The sequence below is a fragment of the Passer domesticus genome, chromosome 7, assembly GCF_036417665.1.
Source record: "Passer domesticus isolate bPasDom1 chromosome 7, bPasDom1.hap1, whole genome shotgun sequence".
Lineage (NCBI taxonomy): Eukaryota > Metazoa > Chordata > Aves > Passeriformes > Passeridae > Passer > Passer domesticus.
In genome coordinates this window covers 11288575-11310702 of record NC_087480.1, presented here as the reverse complement: position 1 = coordinate 11310702, position 22128 = coordinate 11288575, and the positions used below count along the sequence as shown (strand labels likewise).

General features: G+C 40.4%; 2 protein-coding genes across 5 annotated transcripts in view; one reads left to right on the top strand and one right to left on the bottom strand.

The window, feature by feature from the left end:
• Positions 1-22128, top strand: part of COL4A6 (collagen type IV alpha 6 chain) — an 84509-nt gene that overhangs the window by 19533 nt on the left and 42848 nt on the right. Inside the window, exon 1 of one of the 4 annotated variants that reach the window (XM_064426849.1) lies at positions 5556-5582. The exons of 1 other annotated variant lie outside the window; for it this stretch is intronic. In XM_064426849.1, coding sequence (XP_064282919.1) covers positions 5571-5582 — 12 coding nt within the window. In that variant the 5' untranslated portion in view covers positions 5556-5570. Of the gene's footprint in view, positions 1-5555; positions 5583-17634; positions 17764-21213; positions 21328-22128 lie in introns of those variants that run through there. 2 more of the 4 variants (XM_064426851.1, XM_064426852.1) reach the window with 2 other exon arrangements.
• On the bottom strand, positions 19997-22123 carry LOC135304069 (uncharacterized). The gene is made up of 3 exons (XM_064426348.1): positions 22119-22123; positions 21154-21999; positions 19997-20252 (listed from the first exon to the last, which is right to left on the bottom strand). The coding sequence occupies exons 1-2, from the start codon at positions 22121-22123 to the stop codon at positions 21384-21386; spliced, it is 621 nt and encodes a 206-aa protein (XP_064282418.1). The 3' UTR covers positions 19997-20252; positions 21154-21383.

Below are 22128 nucleotides of genomic sequence, written 5' to 3'. Positions count from 1 at the left end.
TTTTAAAGAATTTCCGCTGACAGCAATTTCCAGTGTGATTCCCTGAGTAAGTCAGCCTTGGAAACAGAAGGATCTCAGAACCAATCTGTGAGCAAGGCCCAGTTTGAGGAGATTTGGCTGACAGTCAGGTTAGCCGGTTCATGAGCCAGGAAAACAGCCAACAGCAGGGATTACTACAAAGCAAACTTAATTAGGCAACAGATAGGCAGGAAGTACGCCAGTCATGGAGCCTGCAGCCAGAGAGCACACAATGAAGACAGCTAACCAGGAAAAACTGTGTTTGTAGTGCTAGGAGAGGCTGCAGTGCCAATTAGTTGGAAGTAAAGCTGAGTGCAGAGGTGTTTCAGGATACCTGTGTTCTGGGAACTGTATGCAGTATGTTTGGTGTGAATTGTAGCTTTTCCTGGTAGGAGATTTTAGGAGACAGGAGAACAGAATTAGTTCATCAGTGATAGGCTAGGAAATGGGGAGATGCTGTCTCCTTGTGAGTGAGGCACGTGTGTTTGTGGTGTCCAGCAAAGTGTTAGGGCTGACTTTCTGAACACTTGATGATGAAGAAAATGAAAGACAGGAATAAAAGGGAATGATGGCACTTTTTTAAAGCAAATAAAGCAACATCCAAATAATAGAACATAGTGGGAATAAGAGAAGAACTAATAACATGCAGGATACAGAGTGGTCTGGCTGAGAATCTGGGTATAAGTGTAAATTGTATAACTTTTCCGTTGACGTTACTTATTCTGCAAAAAGAAAAAGGAATGTTCAGGTGTTTGCCAGTCTCCTCCTTCTAAGCTGTTGATTGGAGACATTTTAGCTGTTGCTCTCTAATCAGTCATAAATCCATTGACAGAATAAGCTTTTTTTTGTGACTGTCGTGATTTGATGGGTGATATGTTAGGGTTACTCCTTTAACCTTCTGTGGAACTGCCAAAATAGAAGACAAATTTGGAGGAAAGGTACAACTGTAGTAAGAATGGGATACTGTGAATTGTATCAGGTATCTCATCCAGCTACTTGTTTTGGAAATAGAAACAATTTAGTAGTCTGAAAAGTAGCATAGATGCAAATATCCTTGTTTGTAATGAGTGATTTTTGGAAAGGTTTTTTTGGGTCTTTTTAAAAAAACAGTAGAGTGTTGCCAAAGCTAATAAGCAGAAAGTTAAAATAATTGCAGAATTTCTGGGTTTGATCCATAATAAATACAGTACAAATAGTGCACAGGTTTTGAAGGACTATTAAGAAACATCTGGTCGTCAATACTTCTTTTAAATGATCAAAGAAAGCTGTCTGTATAAAATGACTCAGCATGTGCTGAATTCTCACTGTATGGTAAAGGAGGAATTTTTTAGTACCCGGTGTTTAGCTCTAAGGGTGGTGCAATTCTGCACTAAATTGTTTTTCAAAGTTCTATAAAGTTGCTATCTCTTTAGACAGATCACTCAGATTTGTGTTCTCATCCATGATACTCTGCTGGAACAGTACAGGAGAGCTTGTTCTGCTTTATACCTGAGCTGTGCTCTGTTCACCTGCTCCTGAAGCTGGGATACTTTTAACAGTGGCGAATCTCCCTGAACACCAAATTTCTTTTGCTTCCATCTCTATTGCCAGACTGGCACCATCTGTCTGCTTGTGTGTCTCTATTTCCTATCAGGTTCTAAAAACAGAATTCTCTCTGAGAATTACATTAGTTGTATGTTTCTTCATGTTTTATTCAAGAAATCTTTTGCTTGCTTAACTATATTTTCAGGAAAGTGACTTCACAGAAAATATTTTTATATAAAACTCTAAAAAGTTAGCTTTCTGTGCTCCTTAATAAGAGACCTCTGAAAACAGTTAATCACTTCTTCTGGAATACATTTTCTTTCCAAACTTAGATTTATTTGATAGAGAACACAACAGAAGAGGTTTTCTTGTCCCATTTTAATTAGGGCATATCTTCCTAAGAGGACAGAATGTTTTTGGAAGATGTCAACCTTTGGAATATCCCTAGCTATGGAAATATAACCCAGCTTGTCTCACAACAAATTTAAAATAAAGAAGTAAAGTCTGCATGCAAAATCGGGGCAGCAGGTGGTCATTCCCTGTATAACTCCAGCTGTACTTGAGTTGTAAATCCAAAAGCATTACAAAACTAGCAATGGGACACCCAGTGATTCTTTGCAAGCTTGGATCTGTGTTTTTGGGACCTTAAAGGAAATTTTCCTGAGACGTAATGTTTTCTCTTGAAACAATAAATGACATAAGTGTTATCTCAATTTTTTTTTTCCAGAGCTGTGAAGTAATTAAACTTCACTTGTTTTTTTAACATCAGGACTAAAACCTGAACTAATCTAGTTTAATCATTCCCTTGTCTTTTATCAGCTGGAATGTGCATTAACTCCTGAGAACATCTGAATAGAACTTCTGCTTGCAGTGGCTGGATTTTGTACACTGGGTAACAAAAAGTAGTCAGGGTTTTCTTCACAGAGTTCATGTAGATGCTGTATTCTGCATTATTTTTTCTTGCAGAATCACATGTCAGATGTTCCACATTTAGATGTCTTTAGGTTTATTTCATCAGTATCTGCTGAAAGCAGGACTTGGGCTCTGACACACTTTTATTGTATTGTGTATCAGTGTTATCAACTCTCCAGTCTGGACTGAGGAGAAAAGCTGGGTTCCACTGGTGTTATTGAGGGGTTTCCCAACATCTATGAGAAAGACAGGATTTTAATTTTCAAAACTTTAAAGCAAATTGCTTTCAGGCTTCTAAGAATGACTGCTCAGATAACCGTTTATGTGAATTTTAAGTGAAATTTGTGTTAAGGGAAGCAATTTCAAGGGAAGTACCTCCTGATGTATTTTTCTTTACATTTGTTAGAAGAGTTGTGTGAGTGCTTCAACTGAGGTTTTGAGGATGTTATAGCTGGAGGAAATGCATTAATTTAAACTGGATCGCCTCTGCAAAATTGAGACTTTATTCTGCAAATGATACTCAACTGTGACCATGCTGAGTCAATGTCTCATCTCAGAACTCCATCCTGCTTCGCTGAGTTCCAGTGCAGGGTGTTACCCTGGGGGGAGGTTTCAGCTCTGGACCTGGCTGCTAGAAACACACACAGGTTCCTAAGGTTGAGTTTTTAATGAGATTAATTACTCTAAAGAGGTGAAGATTTTCTCTTCAGCACATGGACAAACAAGAATGGGCAGGAGGAAGGGAGGAACCCTGGGATTGGTTGTGTTTTACAGTATCACAGTGTAGTTTGCCATGGAGAAAAAAACCCAAACTGTGTGTCCCTCAAGGATATGGAAATTGAATGATCCTTCCATCTTGTGCAATAGTCTTCTTTGGAACCTGCAGATATGTGATCTTTTCCAGACCTCCTCTTTAAGCAGCACAATTCTGTCATTTTCCAGACTGTCACTTGCAGTGCCTCATAAGAACCATTCAACTGCTTAACAGGGGTTTGAGGTTTTTATTGTTATTTCATAAAATGTCTTATCAACTTGTGAGCAACTGTGGTGCTGGTTGTACCCACTTTGATGATGTTTGAATTTTTACAAACATCATTATTTTCTTCCATCTTACACTTTTTTTCAGTAAATACATCTCTTGGCATAAAGGAAATTTAAGTGGGAGTGTGTTTCATTAAAAAAATAACATCCCTGTCAAATAAATCTGTACTTAATTAAATTTCCTCTGTTTTAACTGCACATAGGAACAGATAACTGTGACAAACAAAAATAAAGAATCTTTACGAATACTGACTCACCTCTGATAAGAACCATCTGTGGCATATGCATATTCTTTTTTTTAGCTTATGCTTTACTAACAAATTGCCATTTGGTTCACATTTCTTCCTTCTACTTTGGGCTTACCTAATAGGTTAAAGATATGTGACTTGAAGACTAAAGCCCTATTTTAGAATTTTTTAAATTACTTTTTTCTTGTATACTGAAAAGCATGTGGTACAACTAGCTTTTGCCTAGTAATTACATGACCACAAACAGATATTTGATAATTTGTAATTTTTAATTTTGTAATTAAAACTAATTTGATAATTTCCCTATCAGATAACTGTTTAGAAACTGAAGAGAAAACAATAACTGGTTTTCACATTGTTAATAGTACAGCTGTGGTTATTATTATCTTGGTAGCCAGCTGTGTTAATTGGGATTGCTTTCAGTGCTTCAGACTGTGGCCATAAAAATCTTAGATGGCCTGGCAAAATGACCTTGGAAAAACAGTTTCATGTTCCTGTGGCCGTTTCCAGTTCCATGTGTTGCTGGTCTCAGCTGTTTGTCTGCAGGAGCAGGGGTCAGAGGCTGCCCAAGGCAGGAGTGTGTGACCTGCTCATCCCTGCTCAGGTCACCCAGCTCCCCTCACTTTGCATTTCCTGTCTTTTGGAGAGGCCAGCTCCTTTTCTTCCCACACTGCTTGTGCTGAGGAGCTGCAGGGGATGTTGAGAGCTGTGGTTCACATTGGGAATGTGGAGCTGTCCTTTCCAGGCTGCATGGGAGCGAGTGTAGAGTTTTCCTTCCATGTAAACCCAAACTTATCCAACACCTCCAGCCACACAGACACTGCACCTGCCTGCCTGGGTGCCAGCCAAGCACAGGCTTCAACTTGGAGTCTAGTCCATGCTCAAAATCAACGTTGGTCTGTCTTATGGGTTTGCTACTCAAAATGGCAGAGCAGATTTAGAGAGTTTAGCTCAGAGAAGAGCCTGGCACCCTATTTGAGGATGGAAATTCTGTTAGTAAAAGAGGCAACTGCAGGTCCTGATAACTTTGTAATTTCTGTTTCTGGCCACTAAGTTGGGTCATGGACATACACAATGAAAAATTGGCTTTTTGAATAGCAAGTGACCATATTATTAAATGTAAGTTGATTCACTTCAACAAGGAGTTTAAATAATTTCTCATATACTTCTCATTATTTTATGTGTGGAAATGTTGGTCTGAAAATAGATGTGAAGTAAACTGTGAACAGAAGAGTTATGAGGCTTTTATGTTTTCAGGGGATTTGTAGCTACTTTTCCATTCCCTCAACAGATCAGACATAGAAATGTCTCCTGTGAAGAAGCTGCCTCTCTCTAGTCTTTGATTAATTAGAGAACATTGGAGCCAGTGTGGTTTTAATATATTACTGGTTTGAGCATTTGAAAACTTACATGCAAAAAAGCTCTGACAGAACAACTGTATTTTGATCCTGTCTCAACACAAGGCCACACAAAAATGGTCTGATTTTACTGCAGAGGAATAGAATTGATGCAAGAGATGGGAGAGGAAATGTATTGCCACTCACCTTTTGGGGTCTTTTTCCAAAGGAGAGTAACACAGAAATTGTAAGCTCCTCCTAAGATTAAATAGTACATTTTTAATATCTCAAAAGTTTTGGCTGCTCTTGGTCCCATCTGAATTGTCTTTAGCAATTGTGATTTCAGGCTGAGATTTTTTTGTAGGGATATGTGGAGCAGAACAGCATCTTCTGTTGGTGTCTGCTATTGATTTTTAACTGGAGTCATGTTCCTCTTTGCCAGTAGAAAGGAGAATGATGCACAGGGAACTTCTCAAGGTGCTTCAGGAAAATGCATCACCAGGTGAGAGGAGGTTTTGAAATTGGACCTTTTCCACATGCTGTCTGCAGAGTAAACCCTTTCTCTGTTCCTATACATTACATTATTGGTGAAATGCAGCAGGAAATGTTTATAGTCAAGGGAAGTTTGTACTAACACTGTGTCATGGAACTAATCTGTTTGCATTCTAAAGAGGAAACACTAAGTTAGCTGCATTTTGCTCCAGACTCAAGTGTCTTATTAAATATTTATACATGGATTAGACTGTTTACTTTCCATCTCATACTATAATTGTATTGGGAAGATCCAGAACACCTGGGTTTTAGTGAAGTCTTAAGGAAAGTTTGCTTCAACTTTCCAAATTAAAGATTAAGAGCTCACTGAATTACTGAGTATATGCAGGACAGTTTTAAATCAAGAAATACCAGTTCTAGAAACACATTTATAAAATTGTGTATAGCAAAATATTAATGAATACCAGATCTTGGTTTCACTCTATTCTGCTGCATTTCTACACTTCTCAGAGCAGTGTCAGAAATACCAAAGAAATACCAGTTTCTCCTGGTTTAGCTTTGCTGGAGGTTTGTTCTTTACAGTAGTGAAAACCAGTTACTAGGATTAAGAAGTCACTTGGCTGACTTTGGTGATCCTACTTTAGCTTTGTGCAAAAAATGGTAAATGAATGGGATCCTGGATCACAGTATTTCCAGTATGCTGGCTATGTAAAATATTCTCTTTTTAAGAGAGGCTGTAGATCTACCCTTACTTTCCATATTTAGCTGTAACTACAGATATCTAATTGATATCCAGTAGTGGAGATTAAGTTTGTCTAGGCAGAATGCAGAAAAGAATAGCCCAAACCTATTTTGCAGAGGATAATCCAGGCCTTTGGTGTGGAAACACTGATTCCCTGGAAGAAACGTTAAAAACTTTAATGTTCTTTAAACTACAGAAGTGTGAGTGAAAAGCTTCACTTGTAGAATGAAAGCTACAGCTAAACAAACTTGAAAGCTGGTTATTTATGTGTAAGTCATCCTAGGCTGTGCATTTTATTAGAGAAACTGGGGAGCACTAGTTTTAAGCCATGACCAGTGGGTTTTGGTGTTTTCTCTCATGTTGCCCAGCACTGGGAACATTGGTGCTGTCCAACCATTTCACAAATCAGCAAGAACCTTTCTGATGAGCACTCCCCTCCAACAAGTATCTGCTCACTTCACCATGAGATGTGAACACTCACTCTCTTTCTCGAGTGTAGTGGCCTGGGGTCTCGGGCAGCTTGGAATGTAAATGGCTTCTGAGCAAATTCACACATTTCTAGGATCTAGTGCCCTTTGCCTTCTGCTAAATGTCACTGCATATCAGAAACTCCCCCCTAAACACAACTAGCTATTCCAGTTACACACTTTGGAGAGCTTCCAGAAACCATAGCGAGTACTGCTTGTCAGAACTGGTAGATTTTACTAATTTTTGCTAACATATAGGATTTGATCTCATTTCAGCTTTACAGGAGTTAATATTTTAACCACTGTCTTACAAAAGAGTGAAGGAGCCTTATTCTTGCAAGATAAAGCAGTAATGAAATGTGGCTATGACTAATAATGCACTTTACTTTCTTTCTGCTGATTCTGAACTAATGCTTCCTATGTTTAAATTATTTTCCAAATATTTTGTGCAAGTTTTGGAAGTAAATAAAACCTAAATTTCTAGGTATGTACTCTTATAATCTACTTTGCCCCTGAGTTTGTTTGGATAGGATTTAAGAGTTGTATGTGCTGTGTAAAATTTGTGTTCCAGACTAAACAAAAAATGTATTTACAAATTGTCTGCCTAGTTTAATTTTTAATGTTCTTTCCACAGAAGGTACTGTTTGAGATACTATTTTGTTGATATATCAATGAAAAAATATTGATATATTTTCACATAACTTTTGTGCTGAAACCTATCCAGAAAATTTAATTGTGGAAGAGATTTTGTTTCAATCAATTACTTTTTCTTTATTTATCACTTGATTAGTTTTTTCTTGCATTGCGCTTACATGCTACCAGAAGTACTACACAAATTTTTTTCACTATCTCTGTAGAAGAATCAATTTATTCCTGTAAATTAGCAATATATCTGTCATGTAACAGCTCTGTTAATGTGGGAGGTAAAAGGTTATTTCCGGTAGAATTGGAAGACGCCATCCAACTGGATCATATTTTAAAAAGAGCATTTGTGCAAAGACTCTAGTTGCTTTGGTCTGGTGATTGTTTTCAGTATTTACAGTACAGCAGGGCCTGGGGCCTCAGTTACACATCAGGATCAGTTGTACTTTGTATAAACAATAAAAAAGCCTTGCACCAAATAACTTTTCTTCTAAGCATTAAATGTCCTGATTTTTTAAGGAAAACACACAGCTGGGACAAAACTATGGAATGATCCCAAAGCAGCTGGACATAAGGGCAGATCTGGATTTTCTTCCATCTGTGTTCAAGAGCAGTGGAGCATTTGGATTTAGTCCTCACTGGAGACATAACAGGGACATTTAAAGATTGATTTCACGAACCCTCAATTTAATTAAAATAAAGCATTCCAAATGTACACCCAAGCAAAGCTGAAGGAGAAGACACTCAGTGAAGAAGAGCTTGAGATTATTTTGGTAGAGTCTGATTCAGGAAAGCAGAGGAGTGCAGGAGGTCTTTGCCCTGGAGCTCTGGGCAGTGGCCAGCTGGCCATACCTGACTGGGTGAGTGTCTGCTCAGGTCATGCAGCCTCTCAACAGAGCTGAGGAGCCATAAAAGCACCACATGACTCTGTGGGATGTCCTGTTTCTAATCATCACACTGTGGATCAAGTTTTAGCATTCTTTTATTTAATTTAGAGAAAGATAGGTCACTAGTTTAACCCTTATTGGATGACTGAATGTATGTACATCACATAATTTAGATTGACTTGCAGTCAGGGGTACAAAGTATCTTCAAGATAGTGTTGTGTTTCTGAGTGCTGGCCTGCTAAATACAGGGGGGATCTGATCTGTCCTGCTTTCATGGAAGGTTGCTGGACTTGGAGATAATTACCAAAAAAAAAGCCTTTGAAGCTGCTGGTATTTGGAAAAGGATATGCACTTCACACTTTGCTGTAGTGGAGAGGAAAATGAAATAGTTGGTACTAACAGTCAATTCTCTCTTTGATAAATACAGTATGAGCTCTTAGCGCTATAAAGATGTAGTGGTAGGAAAAAAAATCTTTCTATCAAAATCAATAATTTTGATTTGATACCAGTATTCACAATCTGAAGGAGTCCCAGAGTTCTTCCCCTCTTGCTGCTGCATCTAGAATTGAAAAGACAAGGGAAATATTTTTAAATTTTCTTTTATTTATTCAGCAAAGACAAAGTTTTCTGAACAGCTAAATTTCACTTCCCCAGGATAAATCAGCTGTTATTCCAGTTCACCCATAAATGCTTTGACACTGCAGCGTTACTTCTGTCAGTGGGCAAATGTTGTTTCTACAAGCAAAGAGATGATGCAGGTTTTGAGACTCAGGTGAAATTCTGGTGTTTAGGATGCAAGTCCTGTGCTCGGGCACATCCTCTGTGAGAGCTGGGACAAGGAAAGCCGGGCTCTGTAGCCTGCCTTTGCCATGGCCTCCTGTGGAACTGCAGCTCAGCATTCCTGGGTCTGCTTCTCAGATTTACCATTTGGAGCAGCAGCAAGATCAAGGAGGTGGCCACCAGAATCACACAATAAGCAACCAGCAACAATCTCTGATGCACATCCTGACTGCTTTCAGTCTGGAAACAAGGACTGTACATGCAGGACTGTTGGCTTTTGTGGGCTTCCCTCCTGGGTACTCTTCAGCCTGTGCCATAAACTGAAGGTGGACAGTATAGTTGTGCCTCCTCTGTGCTTCCTAATATTATCTCCTTTCATTTCTCAGATACTTTGTCTTTCATTCTGCTTTTAAACTTTGACTATTCAGCCTTCCTCAGTGGCATGATTCCTCTCAGGCTTTGGTTGGCAGACACATTTCCAGTCAGTGGCAGATGTAAGACAACATTTCTGCTGATGCTGATTCAGCCAAGATTGGCTGTGCTGGCAGGAGCAGTGGCAGTGGAGGAGTGATGCCTGTCTCTGACACAGGGCTGTGCTTCACTGCAGCCATCATGTGTCTGTAGGGATGTCACTGAGAAGATACCAGAGTCTTTATGTGCTCTAAAACTCTGCAGAAGTGAATGTGTGTTCATTGAACCAGCTCACTGTTCTGCTGCTCTTGCTGGCTAAAAGGCTGTTATAAATGCCTGTGGGGATTATCAGGAGCTTAGCCTAGTGTGAGAAGGGTGGTATGTATGTGTGGGCTGAGGGCAGTTTGTTGCATGCTAGGCAGCATGGTTTGAAGCTTTAAAAAACATCCTATGGAAAAACATAGCTGCAGCTAGCTGTGGTTCAACTGAAATTGGAGTGAGTGCAGAGACAAGGGAAGTACAAAGCCAGTTTACAGCAATGATCAAGAGAGGATTCTTTTTTTCTCTATTCTTTTAAAGTATGCTTTGCTTATTTTTCTCAAATGGCAGTGGGATGGTTGGTCCCTGGCTGATGGCTCCAGGGAAAGGGCTTAGAGTAGTTTGTGTAGCTCAACAGTGGCTGTTCTGGCTGCAAAAGGAGCACTGGCAGCAACTTCCAAAGAGTCCTGCTGAGTCTGTGCAGACCAGATCCACTTCCAGTGCTTGTCATCCCAGGGTTTCTGGGGGGTTGCAATTTTTTATGAGCTGTGGGAAGGCTATTTGCAGATCTGAGACAGTTTTGGTTTCTCTGAAATGACATGTCATCATGTTGGCATGTAGTGACACTGCTCTTTGATGTAATAGGACGATGTTGAACTAAAACATCACTTTATTGTGGCGTACTGGTCCCCATTTGTTATTTTTTAGCAGAGTTTGCTGTCTGAAACAAATCCGTAGAAGTGTGAACTTTGTATCTTTCAAACCTTAGATAATGCCTGTGTTCCAAGTGAGTGCAAAATACATGAGAAATAAGATATCATCTTTCAGAACAATATGGCTGCATCAAGATAACATACTGAGATATGTCAGTATTTGCTGTTAGAAGAATATATATGCAAAGAGGAGAAAAGCAATAAAAAAAAAAGTTGAATACCTACTATTTCTTAAAATGATAAAACGGGAAATACTTGTTTTGGTAAAATGTGGTGTCTCTCTACAGTCTTTTTCTGATTTCCATAATTATCCTGTCCTGGTAACTTCTGAACTACTAAACAGACTTAGCCAAAGTATGTAGTTGCCAACCCTGTGTAAGCTACATTGGGATAAAGACTACTTCATTCTCCTCAATCTCTTCTAGACATCAAAATTAAGGTCTACTAAAGGCTTCTGTTTTTTCAAGTGAAGAGCAGTGGATAAAAGGCATGCAATATCCTTAAAGTTTTTAAATTTATGCTGTTACTTCAGGCCTTTTTTCCTTGGTTTTATTTTTAATTCTTCTAGATACGTAACTTTAAAGTGTTCTGAAAACAATCAGAAACAATTGCAGCTTTGATTAGCAGCTAAATTAAAACAACTGATGAGCTACCCTACCTCTCCCTTTGTCTTGTTGGCATGTTTACTTAACTGAAGGATACATTCCTAACCCTTGGACTTTTCAGTTCTGCTGGGTGCAGTGAAGGCCATTTTCTGGCTTGCCAGCCATCAGAACTGGGAACACTTTCACCTTTTATTTTGAGGAGGAAGAAGCTGCTGAGCTGATATGGAAATAGCAGGCTGGTTATTGTCTGTGAAAAGCTGCTGAGACCTGTGTGCAGGACAGCCCCAGTCAGGCTATCCTGTCATCATCACAGATCGCTGATTATCACACAGCAGTGTTTGTGATCTTCTGCAGCGCTGCTTCCTTCTGTCTCCCATCAAGGCCCAGTGAGCACAGACCGTGACAGGTAAAATCTTCTTCCAGACCTCAGATGCTCCCATACAAAGAGCCATGCTTAATCCCTGGCCTAGTGTGTAATTTAGTAATCTGCATGGTCATGAATTCCAGGGATATATGGGCAGGAAGCGCAGAGCAGTGTGGGTAGCAGAGCAGGCCTACAGAGTCATTTAAGTCTTTGTTGTATTGTGTAGTGAGGGATTTTGGGGACAATGAGACCTGTCTGTCAAAGATTAAGCAGACTGGAAGTGTGGTTTATACCAACAAATGAATGAAGCTTTTTGGAGTGTTAATACAGCCACGCAGTAAATGTCCAAGGACTTAAACATACAATTTATGTGATGACAAGCAACATTGGAATAGATCATTTATTCTATATACCTTAGCCAGTGGGAATTCAAGTAGGTGAAAAGTTCATTTCCGTCCTTACCTCAATCAATATGCAACACTTATATAGGACAAATGAAAAATCCTCTTATTTTGTTCTCTCTCAGACTTTGGTTTGAAGTTATTTTTACTAATTGCAGTTTATTCTCTGGCACTGCCCAGTAAACCAGCTGCTGACTGACTGGCGCTTATGTTATCAGGCACTGCAGTGAAATTTTGCCTGGACCCGCTCTGCTTAAGCCCCTAGAGATAACTGGAATCTGGCCAGATGTTATGTTAGTAGATATGCAGACCTCTGCTACTCTCCACTCCTGCTTTGGCCTGTACGTTTCCAAGCAATGTATAGATGAGAATTCACAGACTCCATTTTTTCCTTTAAAGTGAATTGTTTACATATTTGCAAAGCTCCCCTTGGCTCTGCTGTGTAACAGATCTCTGGGAAGAGGTTTTGTTCTAAATCTGCTATCTTGAATAAGCATGAGGTGGTTCCCATCTGAGTTTTAAATCTTGACTAATATTATCTATTCCAACAGATACTGTTGGTTTTAGAAGAACCCTGTGCAAGGAAAGCTGCTCAGACCCTTCTGAAGTGCCAGGAACATGCTGGGAAGGCTATGGGAGGCAAAATGTAGGGGAAACTGCTTGCAGAGAATCTATTGTTTGCTGCTGACCCTGTACTGGCCAGATCTGTGCATGGCCTACTTTCCCCGCCTGCCTTTCTAACTAGAAGCATCCTTTGGGGCTGAATGACCTTAGTGGATAATGAGAAGTTTTGCTGTGTTTCTCCCTTGTAAACAGAATGTTTAACATGTAGAAAATGGTCTAGTGACTAAAATGGATACTTTTTCTAAAACATGTGTAGAGGGCTTTTTTTGTCGTTGTTGTTTGTTTTGTTTTGGTTTTTTTTTCTTTGCCAAAAAAGAGGCTACTTTGTTCACTAGACAATTAATGTTATACATGATATGGTAGTAAGTTTTAGAGGCAGTCATGCTGCATGTATCACATGCCAGGCTCAGACTTGCTTTCAGAATTACATTGTACTCAGCACTAATTTGGTTGTAATAGCACAAACACTGACTATCAGACAGGGGAAAGGACATAGTAGTGCATCAGTAAGAACAAAGGGAAAAAGACAAGATTGTTTTTCTGGAACATTGCTTAACTTACAGCAATTTACAGATACACATTTTCTGTGTGACAGTGAAATGCCATAGAATAATTAGATTAGAAAAATAATAGGACAATCCAGTATGATAAAAGTGAGCCAAAAAAGCTGTCATGAGATTGTTGTCCAGAGTAGGTTAGGCTGTGACTGGGATTACCAGCTAGGATAGAGGAAAGGTTCAGGTTTAAATACAGTTATCTCTGCATTTCACACACTTTTTCTCTCGGGAATTTGAGACAACTTGAGAGAAACTCCTAGAAGCATAATGGATGCAGACATTTAAATCTGCTTTTAGAATAGCAATGTTACACTTGGGATCCAAATCTCTATTGTTCATATTCTAATGATACACTATGCATTCTGCAGAAACAGAGAACACAATAACAATAACTGAAAAGTTTTATTTAATTATGATATTATTACCAACTGAAAAACCACAGCTATGTTTTATTCCAAATATGAATAGAAATCTGCATTATTTTAGTTAATATTAAGTAATCTCTGTAAAAAATTCACCTCGCTATTTAATTTATTGCAAAATGCAGTAAGATAAATGTCATTGATGTGAGCAGCCACATTTACTTACTAGAATATCTGCAGATAGACAAAGAGTAGAAAGCAAAGACTGAGCACTTTTTATGAAGATTCAAAGACAAGCTGTTAAATATAAAGATTGTTCTCTTAGTTGTTAATTTTGCAGCATTTAAACAAAAATAAGTTATTCTGTTTTAGCTGGAATACCATGAGACGGTTAACAGCAACACAGGAAACTTCTGTAAGAAGGGTGAAAAATAGGGAATCCTTCCTTTTCCTTTTCCTTTTCCTTTTCCTTTTCCTTTTCCTTTTCCTTTTCCTTTTCCTTTTCCTTTTCCTTTTCCTTTTCCTTTTCCTTTTCCTTTCCCTTTCCCTTTCCCTTTCCCTTTCCCTCCCTTCCTCATGCCATCCTTTCTGCTAAGCAATAGTTGTTCTTGGGAAATGTGGTACTCACTCCCTGCTAGATCTGCTCTTTGCCCACATCCCTGTTTGGTCTCTGAGGAAACACTAACTTTTCATAGTCGTTGCTTGCGAAGGGGAATTAGACATTTTTAAAAAAGGGTTTGTTGTAAAGGAAAGAACTGGAGAGGAGCCCAAAGCAAATTAACAGATCTGGACACAGCAGACCCTGCGGAGGTTTGGAGTCTGCTCGGCTTCAGCATGTGGCTGAGCCCTCCCTGCCTTTCCAGATACAATGTCCTTTTAATAGTCTTAACAGGCCTGACACTGGCAGGATTTCACTTGCTCAGTACACTACTTAATACAGCTAATTTTCTACTGACAACATTTTTTTGCAACAATGAATCTTCTGTCACTCGAGTCCATGGGGAAGGCAGCTTGGAAATGCCAGCCAGAGGCAGGGGGAGCAAGTTCATTGTCACTGCTCACTTAAACAGTTCTTTAGAAACACACTGAGATTTTTTTTTTTTGTTTGTTCTTTGGGGTGCTAGGGAAAAGTGGAAGGGAAAATAACACAACACTGTGTGTTCTCCTTTCTTCATGAGCCCATAGCAGATCCCTGAATGTTGTTGTGTAGGGGGTATCTTGAGGAGAGTCAGAAGCTGTGGGTTTGTGGGCAGCTGTCCTGATGTGGCTGCCCACGAAGTTACTCCGATGGAACATCTGTTTTCCCCAGGAGACATGTCTAATATCTATGATTGATGTTGTATCTTCCCCTGTAATGAGTTAAGTAAGACCCCTTGAAATTGCTTGTGAACAGTAACTTGCTTGATCTTACCAAACGTGTGGGAGAGATGATAAATATACACATTTATGTACTCATGGCCATGAGAGCCAGGGGACAGAGGAGCTGTAACCCTCATTTGTCATTCCACCCATCCCCCTTGTGGGGACTGACTGCCAAGGAGCTCCCACTTGGTCATTTCCCCTGCCATGCTCTCACCAGAGATGACCTGTGTGCATCCCGGGTTGGAAAACACTTTGCATGTGCTACCTTGTCTGCTTCCCTGTACAGCCACCAGGAGAATGGAGACAAGTGCTAGGGAAACCCGGTGTTTTCTTCTGAAATAACTAATTCTTTTGTATTAAAATTCAGCTCAGGACTTTTTCTGCTGTCAAGAGATGTACACAATGCTCAAATTCTCTTCCTTCAATTAAGGGCAGGAAAATGTTATGACAGCTGCTGTCCTATGTGAACAGGTCGGGGAACTGTAAAGGCTTTCTAAAACATTTTTTAGAGATTAGGCACTGAAGGCTTGAGGGAGAGAATATGAACTGAGGTTGCAAAAGACCATAAAATCTCATAAACCATTCAAACCTTTGGCTGTACTATGCTCTTTTGTTCCTTGAAGTCAGGAATAAAAAATTGAAGTCACTTAGACCTCACTTGCTTCAACATTTTTGCTAAGTTTTCATAATTGAGTATTTCAATATAAGCCCTATTTTTTGAATGTTGATGAGTGTAATGTAGTGCCAGAGCTCCATGAGGTGCAGCAGCAGTTCCTGCTTCTGTTACCTCCTCCTTCATGTCTCATTTCCTCAGCTGCCTCTAATTCAGGCTTAAACATGTGCATGATTTCAGAGGAGTGCCTGTTGTCATTCTCGTGCTGTCTGCACAAATTGTCTTCATTGGTCTATGAAGCTTGTACTGCTCTGCCAATTGAAAGTACAAAAAGACCCTCAAGATATCAGTCAAGGTAGCAAAAAGAGTTTTAGCTGTGGCAAATGGCAAAAATATAATCTCAGATGACCAAATATCACCTGAGGCTCACGGCCAATTGGCTTAAACAAACAGTGGGTAAGCTGGGGATTCAGGGGTGATCACCTCTGCTCCAGTGATACTCTGTGATGCAATTCATCGGGATCTAGTCTCTGCAAATCTTTTTTTCTGCTCAAAAAAAGGTATAATTTTGACTGATCATGAAAAGGCAAGTAAATGTAATTCAAATACCTAATACAGCTCCTTAAAAATAAGCTTTAACTCATAACTTTCATACCTTGGTTATTTGTTTAATTGAAATACAATGTAAGCCATCACTCTGCTTTGTAGATCCTGCTGCTTGTTCTTTATTTTAAAAAATCCCCATAACTCAAATCTTTCTGTTGCTGTAGTGCCCATCATTGTGGGTGTTGCCTGTGGCTCCCCTCCTGTCTGGAGCTGAGCACAGGAGGGCTGTGGCCTCAGTGGTGCTTCTCTCACACAGATGTTACAGCCACAGGGGATTTCACAGGCTTTCATCTTATCTGTGCTCTCCGTGGCCTGGAACCTTTCCACAGGAGCTTATTTCTTATCTAACTTGGACATTTCACAACATCAAAGCAAAAAAGCAACCAAAGTTGAAGCCATGCTTTTTCACTTTCGTACATTTTTCATAGTTGCTTCAGAAAGTTGTGAAGTATAAAATGGAATAATTACTCTCAGTTCACATTGAGTCACTCCTGGCATTGTCCATGGTGGGGAAAAATATGACAGTATGTGGTCTCTTTGTGTGTTTTAAATAGAAATAGCAAATATGTGGAATTGATTGGATCAGGATGTTTCATTAAAGCTTTTAACTGGAAATCATGCATTCTAAGGAACAAGCTTTTCATAGATTTAAATATCCAATTAAAAATAAATATATTCTTAAAAATTGTCTAGAGTTCATATATAGTTCTGTATTTATAATGTGGTAAACCATCCTTTCCAACTTTGTTACTGAAGTATGGGATTCATCAAATGATTTGTGGAATCCAATTTCAATAATTTTTAAGCAGTTAAAACATAGGGTGTAAAACCACATATATATATATATATATATATATATATGCACACATACATATACATGCACACACACACTTTTTATCACCTAGATTTTCTACTTGCAGTCATGTTTAGTCAGACTTACTGGAAATAACAGAAGTATTGTTTGAAAATGGATTTTATTGTATGAATTAATATTTAAAATTGTAATAAGACCCAGCCTGCAGTTGCCCATTACTACATTAAAAGATTGGTCCTGAGATGACCAGAGCAGCCTTGACAGTCAGCAGTGTGAGCATGCCAAAGGCTGCTTTGCATAAACAGAAAACTTCTGAAAGGCATTGTGATACTAAAGAATTTCATACGGAACATGAAAATAATTGTCTCTTTTGTTAAAATTAACTGAAAAAAAAATTCACCCTAATATCCTTCCTTAAACAGTGAACAAAATAGAAAAAAACCCAAACAATGGCATTTTTGGGAGGATGCTGAAGTAGGATTGTTGCACAGGATTATTTCTGTGTGCACATACAAGTTTTTGTATTCTTCTCATGCTGTGTAGGTAAAAAGCTGTGTAGAGGAACAATGAATTATATAACAGAAATAAAGGAGCCATTTTTAACTTAGGACTTCCCCAAAGTTTTTAGAAGAAAAACTGAAGAATAATGTTCTTTAAAAGTACAAAGCGTTTTTCAGTAGGGAGAATAATTACTTACTCTGGAATGTGAGCAGGGCACTGGATACCTGACCTGTAATTTAGGAAAATAGTGAAGGGGTTTTCATCAGTAATTATTATTATTACAGTAGAACTGTGGGGCCCCAGCTGAGAGCAGGACTCTGTTGTGCTACTCCCTGTCTATCTGGCAAGGGAGAACCACTGCTGTGGGAATCTTGCTGTGAAGGCAGAGCAGACTGAAGAGGACAAGGGAGGAAGTGGAGGTGGAAAACTGAAGGTTGGCCCAAGGCCGTGCTGCTCACAGTGGACACGGCTGCCTTGCTCTGGTAAGTCACTGACAGAGCCCTCATCTGAGTTCAGGGAGATCCCTGGGTCAGCTTTTCTAACCTGGTGGCTCTCATCAGAGAGAATGTCCCTGGCTTAAATGGGAATGCAATCTGTGTGTGTGAAAGAGCATCTTGAGGGACCAGTCCCTCGGACAGGCTGTCCTGTCCAACAGGAATCAGGTGAATGAAGATCTTCCTTAAAAGTTTCAGCCTTAGAGTATGCAGTGCATGAGAACATGCATTTTTAGGGCCAGAATGCAATGAGTTAATGATTGGCTGTTTGGTTCACCTTTATGTCATCAAACAAGCATAAGATGCTTCAAGCTACATACTTCATTTTCTCACGAAGTAAATGTTTCACTAACAATCTTTTGTGTCAATAAAACATGTTTTATTGACACAAAAAAAATAATGGGTGAAAGAATAGAGAATGTGAATAAGAACCTTTTAAAAAATTTGGTTGCTGAAATCTCATAGAGAAGGAACCACGTTAGTTTCAGAAGACATGAACATATTTAAATTCAGTTGCTCTTTTCATACACAGGACCTTAATTTTACTTAGAAAATGAATAGTGCTTTTGCTGCTTGAAATACGGCAGTCTGCAAATTATTCCTACCAACAAAAGTAGGAATAATTTCTGCCCTTCCTGATCAGTAGTATTTTCTGCTTAGTTACCAGAGCTGCTAGATTTATCTTAGTGGGTTCCAGTGTTTTTTATGGTGATGAATCACTGAGTTGGTATTTGACAGTGACTTTGGCCAGTTGAATTGTAAGTACGTGCTTGGTTGTTTTTTTTTTTGTCCCAGAAATAAGGGGCCTATCCAGTGGTTCCATACCACTTCCATGTGTGTTCCTTTACACAGTGACAAATCAAACAGATTTACGCTTTATTCTCCAAGCTCACAGAGGCAATGGGAAATAAAAGAATGTTTGGAATTTGCAGTGCTATGTGCAGCAGCTCTGCTTCAGTGGGCGAAAATTTACGTGGGGTATTAGAGTTGGCAAAAGGAGTAGGGACAATAGAGAAACTGTGATGTGCTGGGTTGTGCAGCAGCAGAGGCCCCATCATTACCCTGTGTTCAAGTGACACCTCATGACACCCTGGGCCAGAGATGAATTTAAAAGGGTATAAGGGAGAAGGTACATGTTGCAGAACCTTTTCCATCTTGAAGGACACTGCCATCAAATTACACTTTCAGGCTGTTTGGTTTTACTGCCTTCTGCAGAGTGGTGACTCGGAAGCAATGGGAGGTTCCTTTTCCAGGCATTTTTTGCTGTTGCTTACCACACATTGAGAATGGAAAGCTGAATGTCTGAGCCAGCTGTGTATTTGTAATGGTTTGCAGTGGATATGTGCATAATAGAGATGCACATGATTAATGCTGATCCTGTGACACAAAATTGGTCAGAATCCAAAATTAGCTATGAAGATGCTCAGGTATATAAAAAAATAATGCTATTTTTACCAGCATCATATTCATTACAGACAGGCATCTCATTTAGTGCTGCTGCATTTTAAAAGCCTGGTGCACAAATGTGTTTGAGAATGCAGGTCATAGATTTCACATAGGAAATTCTAGTGGGCATTTGAGAGAACATTCACAAGTCACAGTAATTTCACTGGCTTTGCTATTGCTTGGTGTTATTATCATTCTGTAATTTTCCTGTTATTAAAAACAATTATCATTCATCTGGGAAACCAAACCACTTGCATTAATTGCTAATGGCTTTTCTGCAGGCTACTGTGTAATATATGTTGAACATTAAAGATTAAATATAGGGAGCTCTGTTGATTCATTGTAGTTTCTGTTTGATGTAATCCACATTTTATATTTCAGCTTGTCCTCACTGCTAGGAGTTTTTTCATCCTTTTTATCCTTGGGATAAGTAAGAGCAATCCTGGTGCTAATGCCCAGTAAAGACTAGGTAAGCACATTGAGGTCAGACAGAAGTTCCACCTGGCACTGAGCTCTGGTTTATCTTGTGGTAAAACCTGAGTCTTCATTGTGCTGTTATCCTTGAGTTGCTCCTGCATGCCACTGTGCCTGCTCTTTAGAATGCTCTGATCTTGGAACAGTTCATGGGAGTGCTGCTGAGTGACGAAAAATACTGCTTTTTTAGCAGTGAAGGCAAGTCCTTTGTTTCAGCATAGAAAACATGATTTCCATCCACAAAGACTTCAAAAGAAACAGTGGGAATTCTTGAGAGCCTGATTATCATGGCATAATCACATTATCAGAAAGATTAGAAGCACTTTACTGTGTCCTTATGCTTTAGTGACACTCCAAGGCACTGGAGAAAATCGAGTGCTGTTAAAATCTTTCTTGTAGGGCACTAATGCAGGAGAGAGCCCTGAATGGGGCTGTGGGCCCTGAAATCACAGAGGACATATTTAATTCTTCTGTCACAGAGCTGCTCATCCAAACACAAGGAGAAGGTGTAGTTGCTGGCCTTTACTCTCCAGTCTAGATATATTTCTCTCAGCCACCTGCAGCAGAGCAAAACAAAAGCCTCCTAAAATGTTAATTTCCATCAGTTCCAGTCATTGTGAAACACTGTCATTAACCAGGCAATCAAGCTAATGAAATACAGAAGTATTAGCAATTCAAACAAATGAGGAATTCACAGTGTCTTTTCTCTACAAACTTGGTGGGCTCTTGGATGTCATTTCTTTTGTGAGAGGTAAGTAGGACTCTAAGTGTAACTGTGCCCATTTTCAGGTTATGCCTCAGCACTGCTGTGGTGCCTGGAGGTAAACAGTCCACAATCCATGCTGTGTAATTGAATTGTTGCCTGAAAGCCTCTGAATTGCTCGTGATTATGGGAAATTCAGTCTCAGCTTTAACTTTTTGAAGTGAGAGCAAAGCACGTGATTTTTAATGTATCTTGTTGTGTATGGTTGCCAAGGGCAGCTGAAGATTTGGGGATTAATGTTCTGATTATATAGTTTCCAATGTAAAGGATTCCATTGATAATTAGCTCAGAGTGAAGAAAGGATTCCATTGATAATTAGCCCAGAGTGAAGAAAGCTAAAAATAATCAACATAAAAGCATTTTCAGATGTGAGTCTGTGCCTCTGGAAGTGCACACTATGGACAGTGTCTAGACAGAAAAGGTATGAAATATCAAACATGCACTTGACCTCCGTTAAAAGGCCAGGATGAAACAATCTCAACAGAAACAGTGATATGGGAGAATTGTTGCAGTTAAAAGAAAACTGCAACGTGAAGAAAGACACATGGAATATGGGAAAAAATATTTTAGCCTAAACAGGTACTAAAAATGATCCTGGAAAAAGAATTTTTAAAGTCATGTACACTTTGCTTCACTTTGCTTGATTTTAAACATGTAACAACGCATTTTTTAAATTAACGATAAAAGTCTTTTACCTGCCAAGCCTTGAGTCAGGGCTTTGTATGTCTCCAGCTGAGATTACTAAAGCACTTGCAGCAGGGAGCTGCATTCCTTCTGCTGTTTTACGGAGTTAGGGAAGTAGAAGGGAAGCACACTTCCATGGACATGAGAATGAAAAACAGAGGGATTTATGTGGTGGAATTATTAAGGTGTGGGGTTTTTATAATTTCCTCCTCTATTCCATTTTACTGTAAGTCTCGATCCTTTACGTGGGTAATTTTGTGTAATCCATGATTGTCTTGCCGGCGGAAGGCATAGCCATGAACCGCATTTTCTGGTGACACTGTGGGAGCTTAGCGCGGTGTCTGTGCTGTTCTCTGGACACGGCCCACAGGGGAGCGCGGTAACGCCGGGCCGGGCCGGGCCGGGCCGGGCACCGTGAGCGCGGTAACGCCGGGCCGGGCTTGGCCGGGCCGGGCCGGGCACTGCGAGTGTGGTAACGCCGGGCCGGGCCGGGCCGGGCACTGCGGGTGTGGTAACGCCGGGCCGGGCACTGCGGGTGTGGTAACGCCGGGCCGGGCCGGGCACTGCGGGTGTGGTAACGCCGGGCCGGGCCGGGCCGGGCCGGGCACTGCGAGTGTGGTAACGCCGGGCCGGGCCGGACACTGCGGGTGTGGTAACGCCGGGCCGGGCTTGGCCGGGCCGGGCACTGCGGGTGTGGTAACGCCGGGCCGGGCCGGGCCAGCCGGCAGCGCCATCCCGCGCAGGCCGCGCCCTCTGCCGGCCACGCCCGGCACTGCACCCGCCGAGCGCGCCGCTCCTCCTGCCTTGGGATCCTCCGGGAAAAGGGGAATTCTGCCCGTGACCCGCACAATGAGGGGCTGCGGTGTGTCCAGGGAAGGGCAGGGAAGCAGCTCCAGGGTCTGGGGCACAGGTGTGATGGGAGCGCCTGGTGGAGCTGGGCTTGTTTAGCCTGGAGCTGTGAAGGCTCGGTAGGGACCCCATGGCTT